The sequence below is a fragment of the Dermacentor variabilis genome, chromosome 5 (assembly GCF_050947875.1).
Source record: "Dermacentor variabilis isolate Ectoservices chromosome 5, ASM5094787v1, whole genome shotgun sequence".
Lineage (NCBI taxonomy): Eukaryota > Metazoa > Arthropoda > Arachnida > Ixodida > Ixodidae > Dermacentor > Dermacentor variabilis.
This window is the reverse complement of record NC_134572.1, coordinates 98,197,662-98,212,390: the sequence shown is the minus strand read 5'-3', so window position 1 is coordinate 98,212,390 and position 14,729 is coordinate 98,197,662. Positions and strand designations below refer to the sequence as shown.

The 14,729-nt window shown below is 43.2% G+C and overlaps 1 protein-coding gene across 2 annotated transcripts in view; it reads right to left on the bottom strand.

The window, feature by feature from the left end:
• LOC142582954 (uncharacterized) overlaps positions 1–14,729 on the bottom strand; it is a 69,340-nt gene that overhangs the window by 53,973 nt on the left and 638 nt on the right. For both annotated transcript variants that reach the window (XM_075693112.1, XM_075693113.1), the window contains exons 2-7: positions 13,514–13,590; positions 9,262–9,400; positions 5,591–5,710; positions 4,359–4,409; positions 2,514–2,564; positions 2,009–2,273 (exon numbers count right to left, since the gene is read on the bottom strand). In XM_075693112.1, the coding sequence (XP_075549227.1) occupies positions 2,009–2,273; positions 2,514–2,564; positions 4,359–4,409; positions 5,591–5,710; positions 9,262–9,400; positions 13,514–13,590 (703 nt within the window). The remainder of the gene's footprint in view (positions 1–2,008; positions 2,274–2,513; positions 2,565–4,358; positions 4,410–5,590; positions 5,711–9,261; positions 9,401–13,513; positions 13,591–14,729) is intronic.

Genomic DNA, 14,729 nt, shown 5'->3' with positions numbered 1-14,729 from the left:
TATACTGCTGCAGTACTTTCAGCCAAATAAATACGTTGTGTGAAGCTTCAAGTCAGTATATACCGCACCACGATTGGGGCGCGATCGGGGATCGTTGTTTGGAGCGCGCATTCGGTTGCGCCGTGCACAATTGGCTTAGACTGCGCAAATTGCGTGCGGCGCAATCGACTGCTCTCACCCGGCTGAAGAAGTCGGCGCGGCCTAGGCCAATTGTGCACGGTGCAACCGAACGTGCGCTCCAAACAACGATCCCTGATCATACCCTTGGTTCAATTATTGATTTGCAGAATTTTTTCCTGTGTCCTTTACATGATTTTATATATGAATTCTGGCTATATTGAACTATTTCGCAATCACTGCGCTGTTCGATATATCGAGGTTCGACTGCACCATGTTATAAAAGCATTTTATTCTGCTGGATATGCAAAATTTGGCAGGAAAGCAAGCGTTTTGTCTCCCAGATCCGACCTGGCTTTTGGAGACAATACTATCGATAAAAAAAATTTTTAATTACTGTTATTTTTCAAATCTAAACAACTTGGTACATCTTCTGGGAAAAAATATAAATAAATAAAGAAAGAAAACTCACAACGACATGTCATTGAGGAAAAAATACTGTTTTTATCCTACGAAATGTTCAGTTTAGCCCATGGAAGAGTTGAAATTAACCAATTTTGCCATTCTCCAATCCAAAATTGCTTATCCAGGCCACATTGCCAGGCCATATTGGTCCCATTTGAAAGAGCACCTTTCCTGGCTTGCTTTCCTGCCAAATTTTGCGTATTCAGGAAAATAAAATGCCTTTATCACAAAGTAATTGGTTTTTTTCTATTTTTCTAAAATGACTCTTTATGGTCATCAGCAATTTTCTGAGAGGTGTAGTTATTCTTCTATTCATTAGAGCATAACTTTCTTTTTACCTGATAACTAAGCTTTCAAGAAGTGCAGTAAGGCTATAGTACAATGTTACTTCACCATGAAACATTTTGAAATTTTGAGGCATAAGAAAGAAAAGAGTTTTTATGCCAGTTACAATTTCGTACATTTATAGCTATGGATAGAATAGAGGTAAACACATGAAACAATGCATATTGAACTCCTTGAGTATTTAGGAATATATTCACATAACATTTAGCTTGCTTAACAGAAAAAAATTTCTTGCAAGTAATCACAAAAATTTAGAATAGGAAAAATTATATAAAATATTTTCATTATATAGAGACAAACTAGCTGCACAACTGCACCTAGCACATTAAATTGCCTATTACCTGTAAATTTCATTCCGGTAGTAGCAACAGCAATAAAAACTATTCTTGAGGCCCAGGTGTTTCCTTAAGTCATGGGTGATGATGTATAGTGTTTAGTGGTGCAAGGGCCAGGTATGGCCAAAGGGCACCAAAAATCATGGATCCAGCAGCTAAATGAGGTGTGATGCAATGCTAACGCATTTCTCTAGTATTTACAGCTAAATCACAACTGAATTTTTTTCGTTCAAAACAGGATCGCATCAATGAGGTTCTACTGCATATACGAAGCATATATGTGCTCCGAATGCAAGCATTCCAGCAAAATGGCTCATATAAACCCTGTTATAAGTGAACTACTGTTCTGCATAATCAAAAAATCAAAAAATAAAGAAAATAAAGATTCCAACAAAAAAAGCTGAATGCGTATTGTCAGTTCATAGGCATTTACAAAGCACACAAAACCTCCTAACGGAAGAGCACATAATATACAGCAGCAGCCTTTATTTTCTGATACAGCTATTTAGTATGTGCCGCTGTGGCACCAGGGACACAGCTGTGACCACTGCAAGGCGTAAACATAACCACTGCATGAGATTACATGTTGCATAGCGTGAAAGTTAACACAATTATACGCATCACTACTGGTTGTATAGCAATTATTTGCACGCTTCCCTGAAGCTTAGCTTCACATAGACTTCAACATGTGCATTATATCTGCATAATTTTTCTATCTATTTTATAAGCCTAGCTGGTACACTTACTCTCTTTGGGAGCAGGGGCCTCTTCCTTGGCTGGCGGTGGTGGTGATGGTGATGCTGGGGCTGGCGGTTCTTCATCACCCTCTTCAGGAGGCAGCGGGGTTTCCTCTTCACTGGCCTCCTTGTGGTTGTCCTCTTCCATGGCATCAGTGGGCTCAGCACCCTCCTCCCCTTCACTTTCAGAGCTGAATTTCTTGCGCTTTATCTTGCGGCCACTGCGACTGCGGCTTGGGGTAGCCTTGGCTGCAGAATCCTTAGACCGAGAGGCCTGGCAGAGAGAATGATCACTACATAAGAGACATAGTCTGCAGAACTAAGTGCTTAGAAATGCCATATAATCATGGCTATGAGTGTGCCATCGTACCATCACTGCCATTCAAACTCGAAAATTGCAAACATGGACAACTAGAAAAATGTGCGTAATGAGTCCTTAGCAACTATTCATTAAGAAACATGTTGCAGAGCACCTCAAAGGGGCATGCTTATGAAGGATCGCAGAATATCTCACCCGTCTCTTGGGTGTTTCTTCTTCTCCAGCGTTCTGGTCGTCTGTGGAATCCTACAAGAAAGCAACAAACCCAAAAGAAGTTAACCATGATGAAACTCTCAGGTTAAGCTGAGAGTTTCCGCAGTTAATCAAGGTACACTAGGGTTATGGAACCTGTTCAGTGGGAAAGATGAAATTTATTCTGCTGGCTTCCATAATTGTACAGTGTACAATATTCTTCTTTAGTCATGCAAATATTAGGATGTCTAACCAAAGCAGGCCTGCCAACATCATACCAGCTTCCTGTCCCAAAGAGTCACGATTCTGTATTTTAGTGAAGCTAAAAAAATTCACCGACGATTATAATAATTCTCAAGGCTACATTCACACTTGGTCTCAGAGCAGATAAAAGCGGCAAAAACTTGAGAAAATTTTCACACCTAGGCGGCAAAACGGGCGAAAAACCAGGCAGCTTGCCCAGTCAGTCTCGGACTGATCTTTTTCACCACGGCAAAGCAGAATGCCATTCTTTTTCGCCGAAGGCTGCACTAGCATGCAAACATCAAGTCGTAAAATTTAACATCTTCCGTTGTTCACTGTCCATCTTTACAAAAAACAATTAGCTAAAAGTATTAAAACTATGTCTTCTTTCTCTTCCATGGTAGATGAAAGTAAAAGACGACACGAGCCATTATATGGACAAACACACAGACTAGATAGATGTGGGTGAAAGCGGCAGTGGTTTCCGCTGCAGTAGCGAAATAAATGTGAGCATCTTGGACATGCGCAGAAAAGATTTTCCGCCCGCTCACCGCTTCCCAAGTGTGAACGTAGCCTAGTGGAATACTTAAGCACAGCTCTATACGTGTTTTCATTTTGCAACGTGTTGGCTGGTGCAGACAATCACCTATGTAATGCTGACAGACCTCTGATGTGCGCTACTCTGATACCATCTCGTAGCAATTATCGCTGCACTGTGCTTCTAACGCTTTCACGATACCCTCCTCCACTTTCGCCTCACGGTTCTGCTGCACCCTCCCCTACGCTTTCCTCCTTGCATCTTTCATCCCCCGATGCGCTCCTCGTTCACTTTCACCTTTCATTGTGCTCGTTCGCTCGGTTACGCCGAGCTATGACGTCGAGACACACCTACGCTCTCCGCAGGAATGGGTGCCTAAGAGCAGCACTCTAAAATATTATCGCCACAACAGCATGGAGCTTAGATATGTTTCCAACTAAAACCAGAGAGGGCATTGCAAGCCTGTATTATAACAACAGGCTTGTCCGAAGCCCATTCAAATGCAAAGGAAGCTTCCTCTGTACAATAAAACTGTCTTTGTTCATGCCTCAGCACTTGTTATACTAAAGTTTACATAACAAGAGCATGTGAACCTAAGATTCTGACTGCACTGTGCCTCTACTGATTCCTAGCAACTACTATATGCAATAAGGAGGGATATGGGACACGAATGAGGAGTACTGTCATGCAGTGTGGAATGCTTTGTCTTTACTTTTCAAGCTAAAGCTTTAGTCGCAAGTCAGCAGTTGGGCATTCACCCTTCTATATTATCTCTATGTACTGCTCAGTTCTTTTTTACGCATGCATTCCTTCAGGTCCCCTGAAGTTTGTTCACTTCAACTTCACCGCATCAGGGACTACGTATATTGATTGCAAGTTTCACCTGAGCAAGAACAAGGTAGTTAGAAATTCAAACATTAGAACCTGAGCATTACCACCATCAAGCACATTCACAGGTACGCAGTTGGCCACAGACTCACCTTATTTCTAGCTCACTGTTAAAGAAGGCAGAACAAATATAGCTTCAGCCCGCCCCACGAACCAGAAAGTAGAGAAGAACATCCTACCTTTGATGCTCTTTTGGTTCCCCTTTTCTTTACAGGCTGTGGCTCAGGCTTCTTCAAGAAAAAAAAGAAAAAAAAAAATGTTGAGACATAGAAACAGTCCTCATAAGCACAATGTTCAAGCATGCACACAAACACACACACACACACACAGAAAGAAAGAAAGAAAGAAAAAAAAAGGACCAAGGAAGGTCGTGTTCACTACAGAGAATGCATATGTCAGCCTTTCTAGTAGGAAGAAAACGTGCAGTGTGCAAGAGACAAACATTAGGATTGAATTTGTCGAGATTCCTACAAACTGTAAAATTATATAAGGGCACGAGATACTGTATTACCAGTTTAGGAGGTTAAGTTTGCATGCCTTACACTTTGTACAAACTTCCCAAATGTCAGCACAACTCCGCAGCATGTGCAGAAGATGTGTTCTTTTGGATGTCTGTCAATACGTTCTTGCTAATACGATCCAAGGCTTTCTCATTTTTCTGCAAGGGCTTTTAAATCTACGCACCGGAAAAGTGGCATTGTAACATTCACAAAAGCTTTCTAAAAACTGAGTAGGCCACATTTACGTCAGATGAGTCATATATACTGGCTCAGTGAGGTTTCATACTAATGTTTAAAATTGAGAAAGCTCAGAATCGTTGACATCTCAAAAGGTGCGTGTAAAAATACTGTTCAATGTTGTTAGACGTCAGAGAAATAAAGCAGAAAATTGGGATGTGATCGCTTATATCCAAAGTGATGAAACTGGAATCAGTATTAGTAGTTGTGCTTGTAATACAGACATCCAATAGGGAAACAGTATCAGCAATAACCCTTGTGGGCAATGTAATGTGATTGGCACATGCATATAAGGCTAACATGGTGCTAAAATTCATGGTGGTATGATACCTTCACAGATGCAAGATGGATAGGAACAATGCAACTTATTCATTGCAGGAGGTCTGTATATCACAAAAACAATAATGTAAGAAAGTGATAGGTTGGATCGCTTCAATGCTCCTTGTATGCACTAAAACGCATACAGCGATGCTGAGTAATGCCTGCCATCTCAGTAGGCATGAGCCTGCATGGCTCAGCAGTGTTCTCCCACGCCGTGGAGACGACAATGTAGGCACACATTGATAAGAAACAAAGAGCAGCCATTATGAAAGGTGTACCAGGGAAGGTAGGGAGAGGAGGGGGGGGGGGAATAAATCAGCATGCATAGCAGGCAGCAGCTGATTGTGCCTCACATTTTTTGATGGCTTTTCGTCAATGACCAATTCAGACTCCTCCTTCTCTTCTTCCTCCTCACTTTGCGGTGGTGATGCCTCCTTGGCCTCCTTTTTCCCAGAAGCTTTGCTGCCAGACCCCTGATGGCGGGTGTACAGATGGGCATGGACAATGCATTGACGGCCAGTGCACTATTTGGCAACTCATCATGACTCCTTGCCGTCTTATAATTAACAAACAACATCATCATGACTTACCCTTATTACTTTCGAGCAGGGTAAAGCAAATTTCATGCATAACACCAGTTGCAATTACCCGAAAGGTGAGCTTGTGCACATGAGATTTGTAACAAAGCACAACATTTTTTTTTTTTTTGCAGAGGTCCCTCTTTTGTGGAAAGAATGCTTGGCTTTGCAAGGCCACTATTGGCAAATGCAGCTAAGACTTGATTTAGCTGTTTGTTTAGCAGCAACTGTACAGGGTTGTCCACTGTGGGAAAACATGTAAGCGTGCGACTGCGCTCCGCGATGTGCCACGGGCCGCTGCTGCCAGGAGAACTATACTTGCACAGGTGCTCTGAGAGTCAGAGGTAGTGCCTAAGACGTGTAGTCTGCTACTCTGCCGGCATGCGAAAGCCTCGCCTGATCATGGCATCATACTTTTGCCTGCATCAACCTTCGTAAAGTGCCGAGTGTTTTAAGGCACACGGCACGACAAACTGCTTCGAGTGGTAAACAACTAGTCTGAGAATAATTTTCTTATAGAAGTGGTATTTGTTTCAATATTCGAAGGCATGCCTTAAGGACGCATAAAAAATATCAGCACTGCTCAATCCAACTTTTCTATCAGTAGTGCTACATGTTGTATAAGAAAAAACGATGCAACCAACAAAGATATTTCTGAGGCTAGTCAGTGCCACATGTATTGCGTTTTAACACCTACTTGCATTTTACTGTTAGGTTGGTTTACTGCTGAACACAACTTAGTTTTCCGTTCGTTAGGACGGGGCAGCTGTATTGCTATAGCAGTGAATTATAGCGCGTTACGGTTTGTGAGTTTACAATAAATTAATTGGCTAAGAACGTAGCGTATACTAGGGAAAGGAAGATAGCGAGAGAGACCACACATGCAAGCAAAAAGGAGCAACAAAAGCATTGCACAAAAGGTGCATGCTGTGATAAGTGCCTCAGCTTCTCTGACTTACGAAGTGCCATAAACGTGGCCACAAAAAATACCACGAAGTCCCTCATAAACACACAACACGTAAAAAAATTCACCGACAATTACTATACTCCCTAATGCGAATTTTCAGAGCAGCTGTTGTTTTGATTCAATACATATTGTGGCAAAGAATTTGATTGTGAACAACAGCAACCACTCGGCGGCAGCGCTGAGCCTCTGCTATGGCAGCTCATTTAGCAGCAGCAGTGGACAAAGCCTTTCCCCCGGTTGTGTCGCTCACTGTTCAGAAAGAAACCATGAACACGGGAACATGTGGCGCACATGGAGTGCATTCTCTAGCGGTGGGGTGCAAGTGAAGTAGTGCATATACAGTGGGTGGAGCCTCCTTGCTGCCCCACGAAGTGGCGCTACTGCAAATCCCCGCTCATCATCATCGTTCCTGCCTGGTCAATGCCTTTCGCCTGGTTCGATAGAGTGGCTCTACAGCAGTTCCGGTTTCAGCTTGGTAAGCCATGTCAAGACAATCCAGCAGCTGATTTTTTTTTTCGCGCACAATGCTTCAAGTAGGCCAGGTTTTTCGTTTGTGTGACTGGTGTTGGCATGGTGGTGTTTGCTTTGTGTGCTGTGTCGAGGTTCCGGTTATCCAACGCGGCATACGGAAACATCGCGTCAAGTGTCTAATGGCGCCGACAGTGCCCGCGCAGACTGCGCTGGGGAATGCCGGCAAGCGGATGCCGGGAGGCCTAAGATTTGTCGCCTTCCGATGTGCTCCCTGCTGACGCGGAAAATGTTCTGCCGAGACCTGCGCAGTGATTGCACTGTGATTCCGGACACCGTCTCATTTGAGTTTCACAGGTGCTGACACTGCTGTACTGACATGCATAGAACTCGACGACGGCGAGATCATTCGTCAGGTTTCTGCTGCACCATCAGATGATGACTCTGAGTCGGAAGATGACGCACCATGTGCTACGCTGCCGTCGTATGCGGAGCATGTACAAGCAGTGACTGTGCTTTCAGCCGCCTATAGTGACCATACGACCCTCTCCAAGATTCAGGCTTATCTGATTGCGCGTAAACGGAACAGCGTACAACGGCGCATTCACAATTTCTTCAAGTCTACTACTGCCGAGCCCCAATAAGTGCGTGGAAATAAAGGATTTCACTCTTTTTTTCTTAATCTCCTTTTTCGGACACCTGTTTATTCGGACATTTCCGCAGTCCCCATGAGGTCCGAATAAACGGTCGGCGACTGTAATACACAAACTAGGCAACTAACTGCATACATGCATATACGTGTGCTTATCCCTTGAATGAATAGCAAGTCCAAATCCTACTTGTCCAGGTCACAGCTTGTGGGGATTGAAGTATGCCTCGGTGCCTTTGTGCAGGCATTCACCTGTTCTGTTGTCCCCGTTTCCCCTCACAGTGGTTTGTGACGGGGCGCTTGCGGTGGCAGCGGCAGCAGCTGTCCGCTGAGCTGGGTATCTACACGCTTTCCTCCCGTCTGCCTGCCCCTTTGTGCCTCGGACTTGAGCTCGCATAGAGTACCTTTGCACGTATGACGAGCGCATGCCTTGCGTTGATTCTTTCTGGATTCTAAGCCGAAGAGCAGTGCCTAGCGATTGCGCATGTCATACTGTGCAGAGCCACGCTTATCGGAGGCCCAAGCCGACCGAGATTGCTGGAGCTCTCATGAGTGGGCCCAATGGTTATCGCGATAGCAAGCAGCATAGTTGTGAGGACTTTGCCTAGCGGCATGTCCCAGGAGCCATAGCTCTCGCAGCAACGTGCTAGTGGCACCCCTGTCTGTATTTTCGCCCTTGGCATGGATACCCTTTGATTCCTGCACCGGCTCGACACCGGGCATTTGTGCAGTGTGTTAGGTGCTGCCAGAGACAATAAACGGTTCCCGCTAACTCACAGCAATACTGTGTTCTCTTGCTTGTGTAGCACTCGGCAGCCCCCTTTCGCAGCTCGAGTGCGCACGCAGTGGTACGCTAGAGTATGCGAGGCGATTGCTGACATGGCCCTATGGCTCGCTAAGCTCGAACCAGCGGCAGTCGGCACTCCTGTGAGACACCAGACCCCCACAAGCTTCTGCTTTGCCTGTCGGAGATGAGATGGACTCATTTACCCGGTTTGTTTCATGTATTTGAGTTTCAGCACTTGAACATACTCTTCAATGCTTTTAGTTCATTTCATTATCATATGTTAGGATACCCTCAAACTAACACATGTGCTGAGGGAAAGCCTTTTTCAGAGCGAATGTCTTCCATTAATATTTCAAGCGAATATTATATATTCCATACGTAATATTTTCGAATTCTTATATAATGCACTATTAAGTACAAAGTATAAACTTGAGTGCCATGCTCAACAATGCCTTAACACAGCTGTAATAACAATAAGTAATAACTGCATTGCCGTGTTATCATTACTATGATGACCAGGTTTGGTCTACACAAAATAAAACAAGGAATATCAGAACAGTTTGATTGACACTTACCCCTAATCCAGGTGGTGTGACATTAGGATTGTTCTCTATTTCCCAGAGGCCCTCATTGAAAAACTTCCTTTTCTGCTGTTGGCCGTACTTGTCCTTGAAATCCTTGTAGGAAAACAAGTCTTTCGGTGCCAGAGTTGCCCTAGGACATTACGAAATACGAACAAGTGAGTAACCAATGTAAAGTCACGCAAAAAACTGAAGGAAGGAGCACCTTATCATAAAAGCCATTATTGCTTGCACGTCTTGCAGCTTTCAGACAATGCAAGAATAGGAATGGAAAAAAAAAAAATTCCTCTCAATTAAGGGTAAATTCACTTGTTCAAGCACAGGAGTATAACCAAAATCTGAAATTCCAGTTGATACACTTGTCATTCCATGTAGTAAACTTGGAAGGGAATCGATGCACTCATAGTGCAATACACATGAGCACCGGATGTTCATTTAAAAAGATTTAGCCTGTGTGAATGTTATTACAAGCCGCAATCACATATAGGGCTAGTCTGTAGTTAAGTACACACAATACTTAAGTACCTCCTATTTATAGCTTAGGCTTCCGATGCTTGTAACTATATAATGCTACTCAAACTGTGCCTTCAAAAGGACTAATGTGTTCCTGCAGTAAGTAAGGTGATGGATGATGGCAGCCCCACTGCACCATAGAATATATTGCTGAGAAATTGCTTTCTGTGCTAGCAAGGCAGTGTCTTACAGTACAACTTCCGGCATGCAAAGTTTCAATGGTGGTTTCCCAGAACTTTCTGTTGACAAAGCACATGAACAAGCACGTGAAGCAAGATGTATGTGGTCACATGGCATGCTTATACAGGGAAGAGGGCTCAATGAATGCTTTGAGGACATTTGTTGCCATGCATGAGCCCAGTAAACGTCAACAACTGTCAGAAGCTATCGCATCCCAACCATGATCCTTATCACTGGCTCGGTCGGCTGCCTCTTGTTACTTTAGGCATGAGATGGTGCCCATTTTAAATTCAGCTTGTTAAAACAGGCTGCCCAAAATGCCTCTGTAGGTGCGGCTACATTAAATGGACACTATAGAGCATAAATCATGTTAGGGTAGCAAAGTATTTTTCAAGGTCTATTTTCATTCAATTCACAGAAAAAGATTACAAAGGCAAATGAAGGCCAATCTTCCCTCCCCTTGAATTTAGCAAGAGACTTATGCACTGGAACATCAATAGGACATGTTGGGTTTTCAAGTATCTTACACTTGGCCCATTGTGGCGAAAGAAAGGTTCTCATAGATTTTGTAGGGTGATTGTTTGGTGGTCAATTTCCATGAGAAATTGAAACAGGCGATATATTTTACATTTTTTATTTTTCTGATAATCTTGCACATTACCCACAAGTGGCTGAACTGTCCTAAACTGCTACTTGTTTTTAAAGAAAGCTATTTATAAAAGGGAGAACAATTGTCAAAGGTGGTAGGGTGGATGGCAGCTATTTTACAAAATGCACTTTTTCTTAATTCACAATGCCATGCGAACGTAATATAACAAATACCTTTATTTCCAGTGCAAATAGAAGTAAAAAGTAAGTAACTCAAAGCATTTTCTGGATTTGCAAACGAAGCAAAATTTTTAAAGGCATTCTCGAAAGTGCTACATCCTTTAAACAAACATGCTCATCTTAGTCACTCTGTTCCTACTTCTCTACATACCAGCTTGTTGGGATTTACAGCAGCGATGGGCCTTCAGGTGGATAACGAATTTGTGCATTCTTATTTTTCTACTAGTATTTAAAATAATGTTTTTTTACTCAATATATCAAGATTAGAAAAATGTCTACATATATATATAAAAAAAGGACCCTCGCAGTCTCATTCAAGGTCAGCCAAATTGTTTTCTGAGAATTGCAGAATAATGTTATAAAAAACATGTATCATTGTTCTTTTTTTATTGGAAGATAGTTATGGTTAAATTGGCATAAATAATGCAGTGTGAGTGAAAATAGGGTGGGGGTCAGGATGGAACTTTGCGGTACCCCTATGATAATATATTGGGCCTGTGTCGAAACTTTGTTGACCCTCTATTGAACCGTATTATTAATTAGGAAGTCCCTGATGTAGTGATAGAGGAGTTGTCCTGGTTGGATGTTGGGAAGACGTTCCACTACTGCCTTGCAAGAAATATCGAAGGCACCCTTAATCTCGAGCCCAACTATGACTTGTAGTTGACTACTGCTTTTGTGTGTATAATTGTCAGTAAGGTCAAGCATGGTGTCCTGTGCCAACATAAGTTTGTGAAAACTGATCACTCTGGCATCCATCTCAGCGTTGGATTCTTGGACCCGGTGTAACCTCTGAAGAGCCATCTTTTCCATGGTTTTGCCGGGCATGACGTGAGGGAAATGGGACGTAATTTCAAGATGAAAATTGAGGGCTTCCCAGGCTTCAGTACTAGCTTTACTTCCTCCGTACTTCCGTTTATTATGACCAATAAATATTGGTATTCGTCTGGCAGATTGCGTAACATTTTATTTCTTATGCCATCCCCCCTGGGAGCACTATTACTTTTACTGAGGGTGGCTTTTAAATTGCCCATGGTGGACGGTTGGTCCCCTTCCATGAGTGATTGGGTATCCAGCTCAGGGAGCTGCTGGTGCGGTCGGTGGTTGACATGTGGTTGTAGCCAAGAAGTGATCTGCAATGCGTTCAGCAAGATCACTCGCTGAGATGTCGTTTTTAACTTGGAGTGCTTCGAGGTGATCCCTCTCTCTTGGCTGACCTAGGAGGCTGCAAAGGAGTGCCCAAGCTCTGCTTGTACGCATGCTGTTCCTCCCAGTCTCACAAGTCTGCATCCAATTATTGCAGCGAGATGGTGAGCATATTCCAGTGCTTCTTTAGTAGCGTTGCCCAACCTTTCTTTGAAACGCTCGCTTTTCTTGTTCCCTTTCCTGGATTGGACTAGCTTGTGGCACCTATCCCAAAGAGCGATGAGATGTCGATCCCCCTGTGGGTGGACTTCTGCTCATTGCGACACCTTCATGGTTGCTTTATGTGTTTGCTTGAAGATTAGTTCCCATTATTGCAGAGAGTTGATGTTGATGTCTACAAGTATTTGTCTAAATTCATACAAGTTCGTGAAGCAAGTTGGGGTGCAATGAGCCTTTGTCCTAGGATGGGGGATGAGAACCATGACCTATATGTAACAGTCATTGCTGAGTGTTTAGCCTGTGTTGCGCCACATTCCTTCTCTCCATGTGCCGTCCAAAACAAGGTCCTGGTTGGTGTCAAATTCCCTCCGATACTCTATGCATGCCCACACTGTCGTGTCAATTGGCAGGGAAAGGTGTGCTTCGTGGGCTAATTGTAGGAGCTGTCTACCATCCAGAGCGCCATTACTATAGCCTCAAGTTTCCTGACGACAGTTTAAGTTGCCTAACCAGATGGCGCCTTGTTTGCGAATGGAGGTTAAAAGTTGCTTCCCCTGTTGGCCGCTAGACCTTGCTCTTGGTGCGTGGCAGGTGTCAATGAAAGCAATATGACAAGTCTTCTGGAAGTAACAGCACAGGAGCACGCTCCCCTCGTCTTGATTATTAATATGACTCATATCTTCTCGTATGACCATGTGGGTATTTGTGATGACTGTCACTGCCATAGCTGGAGGGACAGGTGGTCTTTTTGAAGATGGATGAACTGCACACAGTATGCTACTGTTACAATAGGCAGTATATCTGGGCAATGTAAAGGGATTCGTGTTTCCTGCAACACTATGACATCTGGTCTGTGAGCTGCCTGAGTGACGTAGTGCATGAGCATACTTTTCTTGTGGCACATACCTCTGCAGTTTCACTGTCATATAACGAATCTTCTTCAGAGCTTGGGGCAGTAGTGCTGTGGGTAGTGGTTGTTGAATTTCTTGTTTTATTAGCCACGTTAATCGCCGGTTGCTTTCTTTAAGGTTTCGTGTCATTTTGAAATAAATGTCACATGACCTTAAAAATTCAGAACTGCAACTTAAGCTTAACAGATACACTCACTCAATTTATGAAAAATTACACGAGCTCCTCGCATTTTGAACCTATCAGATAATTTGGCAGTGCCAAGTTCATTTTTGAATGCAGTAAATGTAATTTTGCCAAATGTCCAGTTTTGCACATGAGTGCAATAAATTCCACGCATTCACTCTATGAATTCAGGGCATATCAATGTGTGACAGTGTCAAAACTTGGAAAAGAACAGAGGGGCCCAGCTCTCGTAAGTCACAACCAAACGTTCAGCATCAAAACTTACGTTTCATATGTGCCATAGAAGAGTACCGAGTACTTTTGGCTCTTGGGCTTTGATTTATCTCCGATACAATCTTCAACCTAAGCAAAATAATAGAAAGGAATTACAATCATGCTTTCATTAAGTGACAGAATTTTCTCCTACTTTATTTTAGACACTAGAGTGGTCAGAGGCAAGTTGTTAGCAGGCAAGTGGAACAATAATACTGCCTTTTGATTACAAGAACAACACTCAAAAACCTTCCCTTACATGTTATTCTGTTGCAGCAGTATGGACAATTGGTCTAGTCAGCAAATACTGGGGAACACAGCACTGGGGCAACAAGACGAATGGTTTATGCTCATTTATTTCTGTCCTTATATTTTTACAGCCTATCATCCCAACACTTTGTTCACCCAGTTATGCTGTTCATGCCTGTGTGTTTTATTTTCCCCTTCTTATCTAGGTACTATTCTGCAACCAGTAAAGGAAGGTGGCAAAAGGACGACAAAACAGAAACTTGAAATGAACTACTGGGGCTCGTCCCTTATTAAAACAAGATGCAAAATTTCTCTGATGCAGAAATGGCTGGGTGCCAGGGACAAGATCCACAAAAGAAAGAGAGTTGTCTTGCTTAGCCTGGCAATACTTTATCATCAAGCAATGGGAATGAATACAAAGCAAAATGTTGCACACTTTCTGAAGGCTGGCAACATAATTAAGCTCGCATTTATAAGCTCCGAGATATTGCAGTTGACCGCAAGAAGCATTTATGTCACCCCATTGGAAAACCATGCAGGGGATTTTGTAGAGTGGCAGAAGCCACACAGTGCACTTTCAAGCATTAAATGAGGGCACGTCAAGCATGAAGGCTTACTCGAATAATGCATTGTTGAAGTAATATCTAAATCTAACACGTCTTGGCCACCCCATCCTACAGCATGCAGGTCACAAATGGTTTAATCAGTTGAATGCATTCGTATGCAAGTGAATACAAGGCCTCTTAGAATGCGTACTTTGGATGCAGAATATCGCAATACACTAGACAGCCAGCAACATTTTCGAACACTGATAGAGGCTGCCAATGGACTCGGGTAATTATTCAGTTGGGACTGCTTTTAGCTTCGAAATCACATGGCGAAGCCGAGCACTGAGGCATGAACCAAGATGAGTCGTTTCAAAGTGGCTGCCGTCTTTCGAGAGAAAGTTTACGGCCCTACGCGGACATACGAAGTGAATT